The following is a 21,297-nucleotide window of genomic DNA, read 5'->3' as shown; positions in this document are numbered from 1 at the left end:
TCACTTCCTGGAGAGAAGCTGGTTCTCCAGCTGCTCCAGACGAGCCGTCATCACCGATAGTAGACACTTGATTAAGGAAGGTGTTTCATATATGCAGTAGTGTTTAATCCGGTGTTATGATTCGTCTCTGATCATGTTTACAGTTTGCTTCTTCTAAATAAAAAAAACACAGAATGAGTGTTAATATTACAAACCATGAGTTGTATGCAACCAAGAACATAATAGTACTGTTTAAATGAATGAAAACCAACTCTCATGTAGCAAACTAATTTACCTGTGATGTTTTCTGTTCAGGTCCTGTGACTACTGTTGGTAAAGTGTCATGACTCCATGTATCGAGCCAAAGTTACCACATTGACACTTTCTGATCTGAGTTTAACTTTTTTCAACTCGAGGCTTTCAGAGCGCTCCTAAAGTTCTGGGTGCTCCTGTTAAAACCCGAGGAGTTTGGGGCGCTCTTGTTCAAACTTGAGGAGTTCGGGGCGCTCTTGTTCAAACCCGAGGAGTTCGGGGAGCTCTTGTTAAAACTGGTGGAGTTCGGGGCGCTCTTGTTCAAACTCGAGGAGTTCGGGGCGCTCTTGTTCAAACCCGAGGAGTTCGGGGAGCTCTTGTTAAAACTGGTGGGGTTCGGGGCGCTCTTGTTCAAACTCGAGGAGTTCGGGGCGCTCTTGTTCAAACTCGAGGAGTTTGGGGCGCTCTTGTTAAAACTGGTGGAGTTCGGGGCGCTCTTGTTCAAACTCGAGGAGTTCGGGGCACTCTTGTTCAAACTCGAGGAGTTCGGGGCGCTCTTGTTAAAACTGGTGGAGTTCGGGGCGCTCTTGTTCAAACTCGAGGAGTTCGGGGCGCTCTTGTTCAAACTCGAGGAGTTTGGGGCGCTCTTGTTAAAACTGGTGGAGTTCGGGGCGCTCTTGTTCAAACTCGAGGAGTTCGGGGCACTCTTGTTCAAACCCGAGGAGTTCGGGGAGCTCTTGTTAAAACTGGTGGGGTTTGGGGCGCTCTTGTTCAAACCCGAGGAGTTTGGGGCACTCTTGTTCAAACTCGAGGAGTTCGGGGCGCTCTTGTTAAAACTGGTGGAGTTCGGGGCGCTCTTGTTCAAACTCGAGGAGTTCGGGGCGCTCTTGTTCAAACTCGAGGAGTTCGGGGTGCTCTTGTTAAAACTGGTGGAGTTCGGGGCGCTCTTGTTCAAACCCGAGGAGTTCGGGGCGCTCTTGTTCAAACCCGAGGAGTTCAGGGCGCTCTTGTTAAAACTGATGGAGTTCGGGGCGCTCTTGTTCAAACTCGAGGAGTTCGGGGCGCTCTTGTTCAAACTCGAGGAGTTCGGGGGGCTCATGATCAAACTCGAGGAGTTTGGGGCGCTCTTGTTTAAACCCGAGGAGTTCGGGGCACTCTTGTTCAAACTCAAGGAGTTCGGGGCGCTCATGTTCAAACTTGAGGAGTTCGAGGCGCTCTTGTTTAAACCCGAGGAGTTCGGGGCGCTCTTGTTCAAACCCGAGGAGTTTGGGGCGCTCTTGTTCAAACCTGAGGAGTTCGGGGCGCTCTTGTTCAAACCCGAGGAGTTCGGGGCGCTTTCGTTCGAACCTGAGGAGTTCGGGGCACTCTTGTTCAAACTCGAGGAGTTCGGGATTATGTAAACAGAAATATTAGTGATTAATTTTCATTAACCATGATAATATTGATTTATCTGTGTTTGGATGAAGACGTGTCTTTAAAAGAAGGATATGTTGATGTGTGAGCTTCTCCAGGCTGCTCATGGTGGCCTGCTGGAACTCCACCAGACTCTCACAGTCACACGGATCCTTCACCTCGATCTCTCCCTGGCTCTCCTCTGCAGAAACACCAGAAACGCATCATTCAACACATGCTGTCTGTCAGATGCAGGAATTAGTTCATCGTATAACATGATGCAATGATGCAGTTTGAACAAGTTCAACCTCTGATTTACAACCTTTTGTAATGTTTCCCCTTATGTTTGTTTCTCCGGTCTAATGTTTAGTTACGGCTGTCATGTACTTCTGTCAGCAGATGGAGCCAAAGAGCCATCATGACATCATGGCAGCAGACAGACACTGGGACTGGTGTCACATGTGAGTTTTAGATTTTACTTTATGTCGAACAAGCCGCCATCAAATCTTTATCTACCCACTGACCAATATCCTCATCCATCATGTACAGTAAAAATATTAGATGAATTATACAACATGTTCAGTGGATTAAAGTCATATTCTTTACAATAATAATTTGGTCCCTGTGAAATAGACATTTAGAGGTTTGTATGAGGTTATTCTTCATAGTCAGAGTATATGGTATAGTACTCCAGTAGAAACAGACAAAACTTTTAACTTTCACATGTTTACATAAGTACTTAAAATGCATAGGTCCGTTATGTGAATCTGCCGTGTCTGTAATTTGTCATGATTGGCATCTCTTGAATTTGGGCTGGACTTTTTTTTCTGCCTGGTCAGAATCATGGAGGCGGTTTTAGCAACAATTATTAATAAAAATTAAGACAGCATTTTGATGCAAATTTCGAAAGCTCATCTCCCCACACAGCATGGAGAAATATTGAAACCCAAATGTCTGTGTGAGTATTATATACACATAAATAGGCCTGTATAATAAAGTAATATATATGATATTCAATATAAACATCAAATAGTATCATATTGTTAACATAAGCGGTAGTTTTAGCATCGTGCTAACAGGACTACAGCCACTCAGTAGTACAAAGTAAAGTAGATATCCAGGAGCTCTGGGGTAAATTACTCCCATCCCGGGTCTGGTACCTGGGCACACGTTGAATTTGAGGTTCTCAGCGATGGTGCTGATGGCGGTGAAGTCGGTGGTGTAATAGAAATGCTTCTCCACCGGCTCTGACGCAATCTCACGAAGCTCGCCCTCCACCGCTTTCCCAACACCCACCGCGTACATGGTGATACCTGCAAACACACACACACACACATGTAGCAGGGGGTCTGCAGAAGACAGACCGTAGACCTGGTCCTGAGTCTTACCGGCTTCTTTGGCCTTCTTGGCGAACTCCGTGATGTCATCCTGCGAGCGTCCGTCCGTGAAGACCAGTCCGATTCGAGGGATGTTGCGGCCGGAGGGTCGAGCGCCCTCAGACTCTGAGAAGCTGGTCTCCAGCATGTGTTTCAGGGCCAGACCCGTCATGGTGCCTTTCTCCATGTAGTCCACCTAAACGAGGAGAGCAGCTAAGTGTTGGCACGTCTTTTACTTTGGCTGAGAACGTTGACAGCTGCAGGATCCATGTTACAATTAAGGTTTGGACTGTTTCGTCCTCGAACAGGAGCCGACTGCCTCAACTGAATCATATTAAAAAAACGAAAACCAAACCAGGTCCACCTTCATGACAGCAGCTTTGATTTCGTCAGCAGTGTGGTACATGTTGAGAGGGAACTCTGTCCGCACCCGGCTGGAGTACTGAACCAGACCGACTCTGGTGCCCTGAGCCGACACGTCCAGAGAGTCCACCACCTGGAGGGGGAAGAGGGGGAGGAGGAGGAGGAGGAGGAGTGTTCTGTGTCACTTCATGTGCACAAATGAACACTTCCACATTTGTTGCTGAATATTTGGGATTAAATAATAAATTCTACAGATTTTTTTGTAGCTTTAACTCATGAAGCATATACTTCTATACAACCAGAGGAGTTGCCCCCTGGTGGTCAGTAGAGAGAATGCAGCTTTAACACATGAAGCATAGACTTCTATACAACCAGAGGAGTTGCCCCCTGGTGGTCAGTAGAGAGAATGTAGACTTCTTGTTTGGTGTTGTATGACTGATACAGTTCCTTAATCTGTAATATGAAGCAGCATGTTAGCATGTTAGCACCATTGATCAGCTGGTGATTCAGATCAACCTGCTTGTAATTGCAGAGACAAGATAAGATGTGAATGTGTTGAATGATATTTGCTTGTTGTGAAATACATAATGAGTTCATATGAGGAGACGTCCCACCTGGTTCACGAACTTCTTGACCAGCTCAAAGTTTTGTGGCCGAACGCTCTTGGAGCCGTCGATCAGAAGCACCAGGTCGATGTTGGCCGACTTACAGGCTGAAAGAAACAATTTCCATTCACTTTTTTTAATTCACGTATATCATTTTGTACATTTTGATACATTTTTGTCTTGGACATCGACGTGACTTAAAGGTTTTTTTACGTGCAAAATGTATGATGCTGCACATTTTGATATTATTTTGTGAACATAAATCAGTTTGGGTTTAATTTGTTCAGTTGAGCTCATCAGTCCTTGATTCTTTTATTATTCAATTCAAATAAATGAGCTGTCACAGTAACAAAGTGTGAACCTTTACAGGATGTGATGAGGTTCATAAGAACGGTGCTTGGACTCACTGCCGCAGCTTTGGCCGTCGTCCTGCAGCAGCTTTCCCTCGGGGCAGACGCAGTAGTACGACCCCAGAGTGCTGACACACTGGTGCTCACAGCCGTGCTGCACGGTGCTGCACAGGTCCATGTCTGCAGACACACAAACAGAACTCACCCAGACTGTACACACAGCACACAGCACACACTGTACACACAGCACACAGCGCACACTGTACACACAGCACATGCTGCACACACAGTACACAACACACACTGTACACACAGCACACACTGCACACTGTACACACAGCACACAGTACACACTGTACACACAGCACACACAGTACACACTGTACACACAGTACATCGTTCACTGGTGTTTATCGTCTTCAAACTTCAAACCTGAGAACCAATCAGGAAACAGGGCTGCGGTTCCTGAAGGAAATCTGGCCAATCAGCTGAGTGGGCCCCATTTTAAAAAGGAGGAAACCTGACGAGTTCAGGGTGGTATTTGTTGGATGTACACTGACACTGCTAGGTGTGCAGGTTTGTGGTGGGTGATGAGTCATTTGTAGTTTTGTCGAGGGTAACCATGAGTTTTGACTTTGGCTACAAAAGTATGGTGTTAAAAAAGAAATTAAAAAAAAAGTATTAGAGAAACTAGTTGAGGTAAAGGTTTTAGTAAATCCTGTTGGTGACTATGTTCCTTTTACGGGACCAGGAGCTTCCTCTGTTAGAAGTAGCAATGGTACACCCGCTACACCTTTGTGTGAAATGGTTGAACATGATGCTCGTCCTGCAACTTTGCAGAGTGTTTAACCTTTTTCCCCAGAGTCCCGTGTATCCAGTGGGGATGACAGGTTGAAGGTTCACCTAGCCCGCCTTCAGCTAAGGCCCAGGAAAATGAAATGGTGCGGAGTCCGAGGTTGACTCCTACTTCAAAGCTTTTGAGAGGATTGCTCCTGCCCTAGTCCGGCCTAAGGACATGTGGCCGATCCTACTTCAATGCAAGCTAGCATAGCACAGGAGGTTGTGTCATCTCTTTCCTTAGAAGAGAGCTTACAATATGATGTGCTCATATCGCGTGCCGATGAGCTTGACAGAAGTTCAGGAACCATAAAGAGACTTGTGGGCTTGAATCCCTTCGTCAGTTAATGCTGTTGGAAGATTTCAAGGGTACTTTACTAGAGAAGGTGGTGGTATTCTTAAATGAACAAAAGGTGACGTCATCGTGTAAAGCAGCAGTCTTGGCCGATGAGTGTGTCCTCACTCATAAGCATGTGTTTGTAACTTCCTTCCACCCAGACAGAGAGCCAGCACCGCGTTCTGTGAGACCGAGTTTCGGCCACCCTCCCTTCGACAAAGCTAGGGGACCACCATCACCACCTCGTGGTGATCGTGATTGCTTTTATTGTCATAAGAAAGGACACTCACCTGATGACTGTTTCAAGCCCTTTATGTCAGATGGCTTTGTCTCATTTACTGGGAGTCCTGAAGAGCAGCGGCCAGTAAAGATACTAAGGGATACGGGAGGTTCCTAATCGATTTTTCGGGAAGGCATCTTACCGGCATCTCACTCTAGTGCAGTTGTTCAAGGTGTTGGCATGAGCTTCATACCGTTCCCTTTGCATAGAATTAATGTTCAGTCTCCCCTGGTACGTGGGTTCTTTAAAGTTGCTGCGTTACCAGCATTGCCCATTAGAGGGGTAGACTTAATCCTGGGAAACGACTTAGCTGGGGGCCGAGTTGTGCCAGTACCTCAATTACTAGACAGCCCTGATTTGCGCTCAGAGTCTGACAACATGGCAGAGATACTTCCTGACACATTTCCAGGCCGTTATGACTAGATCCAGAAGTCAGTCTGAGGTCCAGCCTGCTGATGGTACTGGGTCTTTTCTCACCAGTCCAGAGGGTGTCGGCCACCAGGGACCAGTACATTGCAGCCCAAAAAGCAGACGTCACACTGGTAAAATGTAATTCCTCTGTTCTTAGCCAAGAAAAAGCCAAGAAGAAACAAATGTCCTTCTTTCTTGATGATGGCCTGTTAATGCTTCGCTGGACTAGTGGAGCCTCAGAGGAGTTGGATTGGAGTGAGACTTACCTACATCCTATCAGATACTGTCTTTAGATCATGATCACCCATGGTCAGGACACATGGGGATCACTAATAATCTGATATTATAAATCATTGTCATGTGTGTCAAGTTGTTGGAAAACCGAATCAAGTGATTCCTCCCTCTGCCCTAAAATATGTAATGTCCCTGTGATGGAGAGCCGTTTGAAAGGATGATTGTGGACTGTAACTGTAATGTGTGCTTCCACTAGGTTCCCCGAGGCCATCCCACTATGAAGGATAACTGTTCCAGTTATCACAAAGGCTCTGGTCAAATTATTTTCAGCTCTGCATGACTACACGACTACATGACAACAACAACAACAACAACAGGAAGTGACTTCAGAACCAGAGAGAACTGGACTGACCTGTGCAGGTCTTCTTGTCCCGGTTCAGTTTGAATCCTTTGTTGCAGTCGCAGCTGAAGACGCCGGGAGAGCTGATGCAGATCTGCTGACAGTCGTGTTTTCCCTCAACACACAGGTCAATGGCTGTAACACACACACACACACAGACACACACACACACACACACACACACACAGTGATTTTCAGTCCTCATTAACGACACAGGGGAACATTTCTCTTTCTTGTTTCTAATTGTCTTCAAGAGAATCGGGTTTTAATTAGAAGATGAAATATGCTTCTGATCATTTGGGAGATGTTTACAGGCTGCAGAGAGAGAGAGTGTGTGTGTGTGTGTGTGTGTGTGTGTGTGTGTGTGTGTGTGTGTGTGTGTGTGTGTGTGTGTGTGTGTGTGTGTGTGTGCGCGTGTGTGTGTGTCGTGACCCGACTGACCTGTGCAGGTCTTCTTGTCCCGGTTCAGTTTGAATCCTTTGTTGCAGTCGCAGCTGAAGACGCCCGGAGAGCTGATGCAGATCTGCTGACAGTCATGTTTCCCCTCAACACACAGGTCAATGGCTATAACACACGCACACATTCAGTTAAAGAGTGTGTGTTAAGGACACACACACTCTCCTGTCGTGACCTCTGACCCCCAGCAGGGGGGGCACTCACCCCGGCAGCTCCTGCCGTCGTCCAGCAGCCGGTAGCCGCGGCGACAGCGGCAGCGGAAACCGTTGAGCTCGCTGACACACAGGTGGTCACAGCTGTGGTTCCCGAAGGAGCAGTAGTCGACCACTGGGGAGAGAGGGGGTCATGTCCAGGTGTGTGTGTGTGTGTGGGTGTGTGTGTGTGTGGGTATGTGTGTGTGTGTGTGTGGGTGTGTGTGTGTGTGTGTGTGGGTGTGTGTGTGTGTGTGGGTGTGTGGATGTGTGTGTGTGTGTGTGTGTGTGGGTGTGTGTGTGTGTGTGTGTGTGTGGGTATGTGTGTGTGTGTGTGTGTGGGTGTGTGTGTGGACGTGTGTTTGTGTGTGTGTGTGTGTGTGTGTGTGTGTGTGGGTGTGTGGATGTGTGTGTGTGTGGATGTGTGTGTGTGTGTGTGTGTGTGTGTGTGTGGATGTGTGTGTGTGTGGGTGTGTGTGTGGGTGTGTGTGTGTGTGTGTGTGTGTGTGTGTGGGTGTGTGTGTGGATGTGTGTGTGTGTGTGTGGATGTGTGTGTGTGTGTGTAGATGTGTGTGTGTGTGTGTGTGTGTGCGTGTGTGGATGTGTGTGTGTGTGTGTGTGTGTGTGTGGATGTGTGTGTGTGTGGATGTGTGTGTGTGTGTGTGTGTGTGGATGTGTGTGTGTGTGTGTGTGTGTGTGTGGATGTGTGTGTGTGTGTGTGTGTGTGTGTGTGGATGTGTGTGTGTGTGTGTGTGGATGGGTGTGTGTGTGTGTGTGGATGTGTGTGTGTGTGTGTGTGTGTGTGTGTGTGTGTGTGGATGTGTGTGTGTGTGTGTGTGGATGTGTGTGTGTGTGTGTGTGTGTGTGTGTGTGTGTGTCTACCTGTGCAGGTCTTCTTGTCGTCCTTCAGGTTGAATCCTTTGTTGCAGTCGCAGGTGAACGAACCAGGTGAGCTGATGCAGATCTGCTCACAGTCGTGTTTCTCCTCAGCACACAGGTCAATGGCTGTAACGCACAGTCACACACACACACAGTCACACACACACACACACACACACACATGTGAATTATTGCATAACTACTTTATTCATCATTTATCGTGTGAGTTTATTAGCTTTCGTTCCTGGTTTCCTGTCAGGATGAATTAAACAACTCTGTGTCCTGTGACATTTATAATGGTTATTATTATACTGATTATTATTATACTGTTTTTTATCATACTGGTTATTATAATGTTCTTTGAGAATGTGTTTTTGGTTGGATATCTGACATAAAGCCGGATTAAAGAGACTTCAGGAGCTTTTAAAAGGTGATTGCCAACATGTGGTTAAGTCCTGTTGCTCTGAACCGTATTCCAGATGTTCCTCTCCCCATCAAAGTGCTGCGAACACTTATTCCTGCAGTACCTGAACATTCCACCAGGGACCTCTAACAGCCCTTTTAAAGCTGCAAATGTGCCAACAAGGGAAACAGTGAAAAAGTGCTCAAGTGGTCTCAACTGTCTCAGCTGTCTTCCCCCCCCCGCCCCCTCCGTTGTGTAGTTCGTGCTTGGTGGGCGTGGCCTCTCGGGTTACCTGCACACGTCCTGCCGTCGCCCCGCAGGGCGTGTCCGGGCAGACAGAGGCAGTGGAAGGAGCCCGGGGAGCTCTCACACAGGTGCTCACAGCGAGGCTCCGCCTCCAGACACAGGTCCACACCTGCAGCACAGAGGGGAACCCCGGAACATGTATTACTGCATGACTGATGACATTTGTATTTAATTTAAACTTTAATTAGTGATTGAAGATACAATCATGTTCACGTGAGTCTGATGTGCAAACGTTAAAATAAAGCTTTGTGTGACGTCATGACGGAGCCTGTGTGATTATTAATAAACACCTGTTTCCATAATGGGTTCATTCTTTCATCTTCAATCACCTCAACCTTCTCTCTCCAGCTCCCACTGAGGGAGTCTAGAATAACGGCAGCGTTGCAAACATCAGGAAACATCTCCGGCTGAGAGGATCCGTGGAGGCGGTTATGAAAAGCATAAGTTGTGTGTGTTTGGGGACACAAAGGGCCGAGTGTTCAGCAGACCAATAAAAGCTCTTTACGACAATATGACGTCCAGTCCCGACACAAGGACTCCGCTCATGTGTTTCATCTCTTTTTAAGTCTTCACGTTCCAGTCAGATCAAATGTCCTTTCTCTCCAGAGTAATAAATACAATGACGTAATAAAGGTCACTCGGCCTCCAGCTGGCTCTTTTCATTCGTAAAGACTGAGGGGTTCGGTCTCACCGCAGAGCTTGTCCTGGAACTGCAGCCCGAACTGGTGAATGAGGTCGAAGGACTCCACCAGGAAGACGTGGTCCTCGAAGGGCGGGGACGCCATGGCCCTCAGCGACGCCATGTCGGCCCTGGCCACGCCCACGGCGTAGATCTCGACGCCCTTCTCTCGGGCCTCGGCCGCCACCTCCGCCACGCGGTCCTGAGGACGGCCGTCCGTCACGATCACGGCCACGTTGGGCACCTGAGGGGACAGAAGAGGTCCGGATAAGGGTGATAAGGCGGCGGCGGCGGGACCGGGGGTTTGAATCCCGGGTGTGCAGAAGAATTAGAACTAAGATGAAAGGATCTTCAGGAGGGAAGCGGTTTGGATCGGGTTCTCCTTCGGGACCTTCTGGATCTCACAGTCGACCTGCAAAACGAGTCCGAGGAAGTGAACCCGGGGACCGCAGCGGGTCGGCGGTTGCCGCGTTACCTTCGGCCGGTCGCCCTCCTCGGCGGTGAACGCCGCGCTCATCACGTATCTGATGGCGAGTCCGGTCATGGTGCCCTGAGCCAGGGGCACGATCTGGTTGATGCCCGTCACCATGGCCTCCAGCTTGGCGTGGCTCTTCAGGGAGAACTCACTGCGGACCTGCAGACGAAAGCATCATCATCATCACCATCATTAGATACACAGGACGGGATGAAGACCTGGTCCCGGTACCTGGCTGGAGTACTGGACCACTCCCACCCGGGTGGCGTTGAGGCCGATGTCCAGCGTGCTGAGGATGTCGATCATGAACTTCCTCATGGTCTCGAACTCGTGTGGCCGGACGCTGCGGGAGCTGTCGATGAGGAAGACCAGGTCCACCGGACCGGACTGGCACTTCTGCTCCGGACCTGACGGAGGGAAGCAGAACCTTCAGCGGGGAGGGGGAACCGGAGAGGCTCATCATCTTCATCATCATCATCATCATCACACTGTAATATACAGGACTATATTAATGTGTTATACAGGACTATATTAATGTGTTACACAGGACTATATTAATGTGTTATACAGGACTATATTAATGTAATATACAGGACTATATTAATGTAATATACAGGACTATATTAATGTGTTATACAGGACTATATTAATGTGTTATACAGGACTATATTAATGTGTTACACAGGACTATATTAATGTGTTATACAGGACTATATTAATGTAATATACAGGACTATATTAATGTAATATACAGGACTATATTAATGTGTTATACAGGACTATATTAATGTGTTATACAGGACTATATTAATGTGTTACACAGGACTATATTAATGTGTTATACAGGACTATATTAATGTAATATACAGGACTATATTAATGTGTTATACAGGACTATATTAATGTGTTATACAGGACTATATTAATGTGTTACACAGGACTATATTAATGTAATATACAGGACTATATTAATGTGTTATACAGGACTATATATACAGGACTATATTAATGTGTTATACAGGACTATATTAATGTAATATACAGGACTATATTAATGTGTTATACAGGACTATATTAATGTAATATACAGGACTATATTAATGTGTTATACAGGACTATATTAATGTGTTATACATGACTATATTAATGTAATATACAGGACTATATTAATGTGTTATACAGTACTATATTAATGTAATATACAGGACTATATTAATGTGTTATACAGGACTATATTAATGTGTTATACAGTACTATATTAATGTAATATACAGGACTATATTAATGTGTTATACAGGACTATATTAATGTAATATACAGGACTATATTAATGTAATATACAGGACTATATTAATGTGTTATACAGTACTATATTAATGTGTTATACAGGACTATATTAATGTGTTACACAGGACTATATTAATGTGTTATACAGGACTATATTAATGTGTTACACAGGACTATATTAATGTAATATACAGGACTATATTAATGTAATATACAGGACTATATTCATGTGTTATACAGGACTATATTAATGTAATATACAGGACTATATTAATGTGTTATACAGTACTATATTAATGTAATATACAGGACTATATTAATGTGTTATACAGGACTATATTAATGTAATATACAGGACTATATTAATGTGTTACACAGGACTATATTAATGTAATATACAGGACTATATTAATGTGTTATACAGGACTATATTAATGTAATATACAGGACTATATTAATGTGTTACACAGGACTATATTAATGTAATATACAGGACTATATTAATGTGTTATACAGGACTATATTAATGTAATATACAGGACTATATTAATGTGTTATACAGGACTATATTAATGTAATATACAGGACTATATTAATGTGTTATACAGGACTATATTAATGTAATATACAGGACTATATTAATGTGTTATACAGGACTATATTAATGTAATATACAGGACTATATTAATGTGTTACACAGGACTATATTAATGTAATATACAGGACTATATTAATGTGTTACACAGGACTATATTAATGTGTTATACAGGACTATATTAATGTGTTACACAGGACTATATATACAGGACTATATTAATGTGTTATACAGGACTATATTAATGTAATATACAGGACTATATTAATGTGTTACACAGGACTATATTAATGTAATATACAGGACTATATTAATGTGTTACACAGGACTATATTAATGTGTTATACAGGACTATATTAATGTGTTATACAGGACTATATATACAGGACTATATTAATGTGTTATACAGGACTATATATACAGGACTATATTAATGTGTTATACAGGACTATATTAATGTGTTATACAGGACTATATTAATGTAATATACAGGACTATATTAATGTGTTATACAGGACTATATTAGTGTGTTTGATAAAAGACAGACGGATATGTTGTTGGTGGTTCTGTTGACTTGAACCAACGTCTGCCTTATTCTTTAATAAATGTTGTTGCTCCGCAAGATGTGAGCGAGCAGCTGTTTTATGAATCACTGAACAATAACATCCAGAGAGGGTTCTTAGTTTCTATAATAATAATAATAATAATAATAAGTATATAAGTCTTTGTTCTATTAAAAACATCTATATTCAGTTTTATTTAAAGATTAAAACGGTTTATTTACGTGTGTGTGTGTAAGTCTGTGTGTATGTGTGAGTGTGTGTGTGTGTGTCTGTGTGTCTGTGTCAGTCTGTGTATGTGTGTGTGTGTGTGTGTGTCTGTGTGTGTGTGTGTGTGTGTCTGTGTGTGTGTGTGTGTGTATGTGTGTGTGTGTGTGTGTATGTGTGTGTGTGTGTGTGTGTGTGCGTGTGTCGGTGTGTGTGTGTGTGTGTATGTGTGTGTGTATGTGTGTGTGTGTGTGTGTGTGTGTGTGTGTGTGTGTGTGTATGTGTGTGTATGTGTGTGTGTGTCTGTGTGTATGTGAGTGTGTGTCTGTGTGTGTGTGTGTGTGTGTGCATCTGTGTCTAATCTGGATCTCCAGACTGAACCACATCCTGAGGTCCAAAGTCTCCTGAGGAGAGTCAGGACCACCTGGTGGGTTCTTAAGGTTCAAGTAATTTACTGCAATGCATTCTGGGAGCTCATTAAACAAGAATAGAGCAGAAGGAGGAATAAAATACAATAATATAATATAATAATATACTAATAACATCTATTGTGTTCTTCTAAAGTCACCGTGGAGTCTCTCAAGCTTCAGTCTGGACCAGAACCCTGAGACACTTTAATCCAGCTTAAATAGTTTAAATAGTTAGTTTAAATAGTTATATGAGTTTAAATAGTTAGTTTGAATAGTTTTAATAGAGTTTAAATCAGTTTAACCCTCAGAACACTAGAAACTGAAACGTATCACGTTCTGGACTACAGGACTCGTGTCGGGGAGGGGACCCTCTGAACCGGTCTGTCTTTGACCCCATTAGTGAGGAGGACCCTCTGAACCGGTCTGTCTTTGACCCCAGTAGTGAGGATGACCCTCTGAACCGGTCTGTCTTTGACCCCAGTAGTGAGGATGACCCTCTGAACCGGTCTGTCTTTGACCCCATTAAGGAGGAGGACCCTCTGAACCGGTCTGTCTTTGACCCCATTAAGGAGGAGGACCCTCTGAACCGGTCTGTCTTTGACCCCAGTAGTGAGGATGACCCTCTGAACCGGTCTGTCTTTGACCCCAGTAGTGAGGATGACCCTCTGAACCGGTCTGTCTTTGACCCCATTAAGGAGGAGGGCCCTCTGAACCGGTCTGTCTTTGACCCCAGTAGTGAGGATGACCCTCTGAACCGGTCTGTCTTTGACCCCATTAAGGAGGAGGGCCCTCTGAACCGTCCTGTCTTTGACCCCAGTAGTGAGGATGACCCTCTGAACCGGTCTGTCTTTGACCCCAGTAGTGAGGATGACCCTCTGAACCGGTCTGTCTTTGACCCCATTAAGGAGGAGGGCCCTCTGAACCGGTCTGTCTTTGACCCCATTAGGGAGGAGGACCCTCTGAACCGGTCTGTCTTTGACCCCAGTAGTGAGGATGACCCTCTGAACCGGTCTGTCTTTGACCCCATTAAGGAGGAGGGCCCTCTGAACCGGTCTGTATTTGACCCCATTAAGGAGGAGGACCCTCTGAACCGGTCTGTCTTTGACCCCAGTAGGGAGGAGGGCCCTCTGAGCCGGTCTGTCTTTGACCCCAGTAGGGAGGAGGACCCTCTGAACCGGTCTGTCTTTGACCCCAGTAGGGAGGATGACCCTCTGAACCGGTCTGTCTTTGAACCCATTAAGGAGGAGGGCCCTCTGAACCGGTCTGTCTTTGACCCCAGTAGGGAGGAGGACCCTCTGAACCGGTCTGTCTTTGACCCCATTAAGGAGGAGGGCCCTCTGAACCGGTCTGTCTTTGACCCCATTAAGGAGGAGGGCCCTCTGAACCGGTCTGTCTTTGACCCCATTAAGGAGGAGGGCCCTCTGAACCGGTCTGTCTTTGACCCCATTAAGGAGGAGGGCCCTCTGAACCGGTCTGTCTTTGACCCCAGTAGGGAGGAGGACCCTCTGAACCGGTCTGTCTTTGACCCCAGTAGGGAGGAGGACCCTCTGAACCGGTCTGTCTTTGACCCCATTAAGGAGGAGGGCCCTCTGAACCGGTCTGTCTTTGACCCCATTAAGGAGGAGGGCCCTCTGAACCGGTCTGTCTTTGACCCCAGTAGGGAGGAGGACCCTCTGAACCGGTCCCAGAGGACATACTGACCTGCTTTGGGTCTGGCGGCGGTGAGGATGGCCAGACTCATCAGGATGAAGCCACTCAGCGGTCTCATCCTCATCTTCATCATCATCAAACAGACGGCAGCTGAAACCGGATCGACCTGCGAAGACAGAGACAATATTGTTATTATTGTTATTAGCTGATTCTCTCTTCTTATGGAGAGTTTGGAGCTGAACTTGTAGAAAACATTTATCTGTCGAGGCCAAACGAGACCGAGAGCTCATATTCCAGAAGAGCTCATATTCCAGAAGAGCTCATATTCCAGAAGAGCTCATATTTCTAGAAGAGCTCATATTTCTAGAAGAGCTCATATTCCTAGAAGAGCTCATATTTCTAGAAGAGCTCATATTCCAGAAGAGCTCATATTCCAGAAGAGCTCATATTCCAGAAGAGCTCATATTTCTAGAAGAGCTCATATTTCTAGAAGAGCTCATATTCTAGAAGAGCTCATATTTCTAGAAGAGCTCATATTCTAGAAGAGCTCATATTTCTAGAAGAGCTCATATTCCAGAAGAGCTCATATTCCAGAAGAGCTCATATTCCAGAAGAGCTCATATTTCTAGAAGAGCTCATATTTCTAGAAGAGCTCATATTCCAGAAGAGCTCATATTTCTAGAAGAGCTCATATTTCTAGAAGAGCTCATATTCCAGAAGAGCTCATATTTCTAGAAGAGCTCATATTCTAGAAGAGCTCATATTTCTAGAATAGCTCATATTCTAGAAGAGCTCATATTCCAGAAGAGCTCATATTCCAGAAGAGCTCATATTTCTAGAAGAGCTCATATTTCTAGAAGAGCTCATATTCCAGAAGAGCTCATATTTCTAGAAGAGCTCATATTCTAGAAGAGCTCATATTTCTAGAAGAGCTCATATCCTAGAAGAGCTCATATTCTAGAAGAGCTCATATTCTAGAAGAGCTCATATTCTAGAAGAGCTCATATTTCCAGAAGAGCTCATATTCGTGGTGAAGTAATAAAGTCTCAGACAGCCGAGGCAACTTTATTCATGTCAACAACAACATAAAAACATTTAAAAAGCACAAAACATCATGCGAAAGAAAAGAAGATTTAATAACAAAGAAGAACAATGTATTTAAGCATTAAAAACAGTAAAACATTAAAAAGCTAAAAATAGAATAGCACAAGGTCATATGTTATGTAATAAAGTCATAACGTCCGTCTCTCTCTCGTCCATCTCATTATCAGGAGACGTGATTGACGTCTTCTGGCAGAACCTCGGTCTGAAGGGAAGTCCCGCCTCCAGGCTCCGCCCACCCTCTTCTCAGGAAGCCCAGGTTTGATTGAAGGCTCTGGGGGCTCAGGTCGACCTGGTTTCCTCATCGCCTCCAGCAGGACGTCCCAAAGTAATAAAACATTTCACTTCTCAGGATTGTGAAACAAATACTTTCCATCGTTCTGTTTCTCTGTGAATAATATTCCAGGTGAACTCAAACGTTAGTATTATGGGATGGACTCTTTTACATTAAAACCAAAACCTGAATGGAACTCCACCAAAGACACAAACGTCCTAGTTTCAACAATGTTTGTTATAAAACAAACATTGTTTTATTAATAATTTCCTGTTCATCCGTCAGGCGGTTTTAAAGAAAAGAATGTGTGTGTGTGTGTGTGTGTGTGTGTGTGTGTGTGTGTGTGTGTGTGTGTCTGTGTGTGTGTGTGTGTGTGTGTCTGTGTGTGTGTGTGTGTGTGTGTGTGTGTGTGGGACAAAGACTCCTCAGTATGACTTCCTGTACCCCTCCACCCTCCCAACACCCTTTTCCTGTCTCCCTCACTGAACTACAATCTACTACCATCATGCTGCTACTGAGCACGTGCACCACAATACACACACACAGACAGACACACACACACACAGACACACACACACACAGACACACACACACACAGACACACACACACACAGACACACACACACACAGACACACACACACACACACACACACAGACACACACACTCACACACACAGACACACAGACACACAGACACACACACATAGACACACACACACACACACACACAGACACACACACACACACAGACACACACACACAGACACACACACACAGACACACACACTCACACACACTCACACACACACAGACACACACACACTCACACGCACACACACACAGACACACACACACACACACACAGACACACACACTCACACACACACACAGACACACACACACACACAGACACACACACACACACAGACACACACACTCACACACACACACAGACACACACACACACACAGACACACACACACACAGACACACGCACTCACACACACTCACACACAAAGAGTCATTGATGAATAACTAAATATTATATGAAATTTAAATTTCCTTCACTACAGTACTTCCTCGTTTTACCAACGAAGCGGCCGAAGGTTCCTGGACTCAGAAGGTACCACCCCACCAAATGCCCCTGGACTTGATCTAGACCCTGTCCCAGCCCACAGGGGAACTCTCAAGGTTCCTCGTCCCTGGAGACGGTTCCTGTGGTATACTTCATAACAACACGTCGCCTTTTGAACCAATCAGAAGAGAGGAAACAAACTGCCTCTGCTGGGAGAAGAAAGGTGTGTGTGAGAAACCTGCCGGCCAGCAACAGGTGACTATCTCCCTATATACACACACACACACACACACACACACACACACACAGTGGTCAGATAACAGATCCAGGATGGAGGGCAAACATGAACACACACACACAGCCTCTCTTACTGTAGGCTGACTGTACGTTGAGCTGGTCTTATTGGTCTTATTGGTCTTATTGGTCTTATTGGTCTTATTGGTCTTACAGGTCTTACTGGTCTTACTGGTCTTACTGGTCGGTAGACTGACGTGTTCTTTTTTGGACTGGCATTTTTAATGAGGATGAGGAAGATGTGACATCACTGTGCTTCAGAGGGACATCTGGAACATTCGGGTGGACAGTCTGAACCGAGCGGCTGCAAGACGAGCGGTGGACTTCAGATTGAGGGAACACGTTAATGAAGGCTTTGTGTAGGTCTGTTGTGGGTCAGACCAGTTCGGTTCACGCACACGCCAACAGACCCACAAACACAGCTGACGTAGTTTTAGTCCTCCAGAACAGTTTCCGCCTGTTTGTTTTGGGTTTCTAAGTCCACGTCACCGCGGAGAGGCGATGGGCCCGAGGAGCTCCGCCTCCTAGCGTCAGCGGAGACGCCATGGACCAGCTGGACCAGCTGGACCAGCTGGACGTCGGCGTGGAGACGATGTGTCCCGGGGGCGACGGTGAGAGACGCGAAATGTTACAGCGCCATTTGTTCCATTTGAAGACCTTTTTATATCTCAAAGATCATTTTATCATTATCTTACAACAAGAAGTTAGTGAGTATCAGACGGTGAAAAGACGTCTGATGAAACACATCGTGTAAGAAAAGGTGATATTATAGGCTAAGCTAACGGTGTGTTGGTGATACTACGATAGCTAGCAGGCTAAGCTAACGGCGTGTTTGTAATGCTACTATAGTTAGCAGGCTAATCTAACGGTGTGTTGGTGATACTACGATAGCTAGCAGGCTAAGCTAACGGCATCTTTGTAATGCTACAATAGTTAGCAGGCTAAGCTAATGGTGTGTTGGTGATACTACGATAGCTAGCAGGCTAAGCTAATGGCGTGTTTGTAATACTACAATAGTTAGCAGGCTAAGCTAACGGCGTGTTGGTCATTAACGTTGTGAGAGACGAGATAAAGTTTACTGATTGGTTTATAAACTAAATGAGACTTTCTCTGACTTTATTTTCAACTGAATTTATTCATCACTGAGATACGGTCCAATGGGGGAGGAGGGGCGGGGCTTCCCCTCCAATAACAGTTTCTAAACATTTGTGTGTAAAGAACTGAGCGCTGTTTGTCGATGTCAGCGAGGTCACATTATTGTTTGTCGACAAAAATACAGAAAGACTTTTGTAGTTTTTACTTTTAAGTATGCGTGTGTGTCTGTGTGTAGGTGTCTGTGTGTGTGTGTGTGTGTGTGTATGTGTCTGTGTGTATGTGTGTGTGTGTGTGTGTCTGTGTGTAGGTGTCTGTGTGTGTGTGTGTGTGTGTGTATCTGTCTGTGTGTATGTGTGCGTGTGTGTGTGTGTGTGTGTGTGTGTATCTGTCTGTGTGTATGTGTGCGTGTGTGTGTGTGTGTGTGTGTGTGTGTGTGTGTGTTTGTGTGTGAATGTGTACATGTAGTCTGTCATCCAGCTCGTGACCCGAGATAACAGTGACCTCCTCCAGGGTCGTGCTTCATGTGTTAAAGCTGCATTCTCTCTACTGACCACCAGGGGGCGACTCCTCTGGTTGTATAGAAGTCTATGCTTCATGTGTTTAAGCTGCATTCTCTCTCCTGACCACCAGGGGGCGACTCCTCTGGTTGTATAGAAGTCTATGCTTCATGTGTTAAAGCTGCATTCTTTCTCCTGACCACCAGGGGGGGACTCCTCTGGTTGTATAGAAGTCTATGCTTCATGTGTTAAAGCTACATTCTCTCTCCTGACCACCAGGGGGTGACTCCTCTGGTTGTATAGAAGTCTATGCTTCATGTGTTAAAGCTGCATTCTCTCTCCTGACCACCAGGGGGTGTCTCCTCTGGTTGTATAGAAGTCTATGCTTCATGTGTTAAAGCTGCATTCTCTCTCCTGACCACCAGGGGGGGACTCCTCTGGTTGTATAGAAGTCTATGCTTCATGTGTTAAAGCAGCATTCTCTCTCCTGACCACCAGGGGGCGACTCCTCTGGTTGTATAGAAGTCTATGCTTCATGTGTTAAAGCTGCATTCTCTCTCCTGACCACCAGGGGGGGACTCCTCTGGTTGTATAGAAGTCTATGCTTCATGTGTTAAAGCTGCATTCTCTCTCCTGACCACCAGGGGGCGACTCCTCTGGTTGTATAGAAGTCTATGCTTCATGTGTTAAAGCTGCATTCTCTCTCCTGACCACCAGGGGGCGACTCCTCTGGTTGTATAGAAGTCTATGCTTCATGTCTTAAAGCTGCATTCTCTCTCCTGACCACCAGGGGGTGACTCCTCTGGTTGTATAGAAGTCCATGCTTCATGTGTTAAAGCTGCATTCTCTCTCCTGACCACCAGGGGGTGACTCCTCTGGTTGTATAGAAGTCTGTGCTTCATGTGTTAAAGCTGCATTCTCTCTCCTGACCACCAGGGGGCGACTCCTCTGGTTGTATAGAAGTCTATGCTTCATGTGATAAAGCTGCATTCTCTCTCCTGACCACCAGGGGGCGACTCCTCTGGTTGTATAGAAGTCTATATAAATGACTCTACTTCTCTTGATGTATTCCCTCAGTAAACATTGTAAACATTAGTTTTTGGTCTCAATCTCTAGTTTCAAGTCTTCTTCAATACAGAATGATGTTCATTTAGTAATTTATGGTCATTTAGAGTCAAACAGACCATAAAGCAGGGGATGCTTTAGGGCGGGGCTACAAGGTGATTGACAGTGAAGGAATGAGTGAAAGGGGGAAGGAGGGAAGGAGTGAAGGAGGGAAGGAGTGAAGGAGGGAAGGAGGGAAGGAGTGGAGTGAAGGAGGGAAGGAGTGAAGGAGGGAAGGAGTGAAGGAGTGAAGGAGTGAAGGAGTGAAGGAGGGAAGGAGTGAAGGAGGGAAGGAGTGAAGGAGTGAAGGAGGGAAGGAGGGAAGGAGTGAAGGAGTGAAGGAGGGAAGGAGGGAAGGAGTGGAGTGAAGGAGGGAAGGAGTGAAGGAGGGAAGGAGTGAAGGAGTGAAGGAGGGAAGGAGTGAAGGAGGGAAGGAGTGAAGGAGTGAAGGAGGGAAGGAGGGAAGGAGTGGAGTGAAGGAGGGAAGGAGTGAAGGAGGGAAGGAGTGAAGGAGGGAAGGAGGGAAGGAGTGAAGGAGTGAAGGAGGGAAGGAGGGAAGGAGGGAAGGAGTGAAGGAGTGAAGGAGTGAAGGAGGGAAGGAGGGAAGGAGTGAAGGAGTGAAGGAGGGAAGGAGTGAAGGAGTGAAGGAGAACAGGAGTGAAGGAGGGAAGGAGTGAAGGAGTGAAGGAGGGAAGGAGTGAAGGAGTGAAGGAGTGAAGGAGGGAAGGAGTGAAGGAGTGAAGGAGTGAAGGAGTGAAGGAGGGAAGGAGTGAAGGAGTGAAGGAGTGAAGGAGGGAAGGAGTGAAGGAGTGAAGGAGTGAAGAAGTGAAGGAGTGAAGGAGGGAAGGAGGGAAGGAGTGAAGGAGTGAAGGAGTGAAGGAGTGAAGGAGTGAAGGAGGGAAGGAGTGAAGGAGTGAAGGAGGGAAGGAGGGAAGGAGTGAA

The 21,297-nt window shown here is 45.7% G+C and overlaps 2 protein-coding genes across 2 annotated transcripts in view; one reads left to right on the top strand and one right to left on the bottom strand.

Annotated features, from left to right (window-relative positions):
• Positions 1-15,038, bottom strand: matn4 (matrilin 4). Its single transcript, XM_034532755.1, has 16 exons — positions 14,966-15,038; positions 10,437-10,612; positions 10,206-10,364; positions 9,743-9,974; positions 9,038-9,160; positions 8,346-8,468; positions 7,477-7,599; positions 7,258-7,380; positions 6,829-6,951; positions 4,375-4,497; positions 3,977-4,074; positions 3,364-3,495; positions 3,012-3,195; positions 2,784-2,936; positions 1,721-1,825; positions 1-59 (listed from the first exon to the last, which is right to left on the bottom strand). Exons 1-16 carry the CDS (start codon positions 15,036-15,038, stop codon positions 1-3), a joined length of 2,109 nt encoding a protein of 702 aa, XP_034388646.1.
• Positions 15,039-18,203: 3,165 nt separating this feature from the next.
• Positions 18,204-21,297, top strand: part of rbpjl (recombination signal binding protein for immunoglobulin kappa J region-like) — a 19,183-nt gene continuing 16,089 nt past the window's right edge. The window contains exon 1 of the mRNA XM_034533288.1: positions 18,204-18,270. Coding sequence (XP_034389179.1) covers positions 18,204-18,270 — 67 coding nt within the window. The remainder of the gene's footprint in view (positions 18,271-21,297) is intronic.

The sequence above is a fragment of the Cyclopterus lumpus genome, chromosome 5 (genome assembly GCF_009769545.1).
Source record: "Cyclopterus lumpus isolate fCycLum1 chromosome 5, fCycLum1.pri, whole genome shotgun sequence".
Lineage (NCBI taxonomy): Eukaryota > Metazoa > Chordata > Actinopteri > Perciformes > Cyclopteridae > Cyclopterus > Cyclopterus lumpus.
The sequence above is the reverse complement of the archived record's forward strand: the minus strand, read 5'-3'. Positions and strand labels throughout refer to the sequence as shown.

Excerpts from the sequence above, each read along its gene's own strand:
- matn4 (XM_034532755.1), bottom strand. The coding sequence starts at position 15,038 with ATGAGGATGAGACCGCTGAGTGGCTTCATCCTGATGAGTCTGGCCATC. Across the intron at positions 7,600-8,345 it reads CGACAAGAAGACCTGCACAG|TGGTCGACTACTGCTCCTTC; the intron begins GTAGACACACAC and ends CTCTCTCCCCAG. Across the intron at positions 60-1,720 it reads GGAGAAGCTCACACATCAAC|TATCGGTGATGACGGCTCGT; the intron begins ATATCCTTCTTT and ends TCAAGTGTCTAC.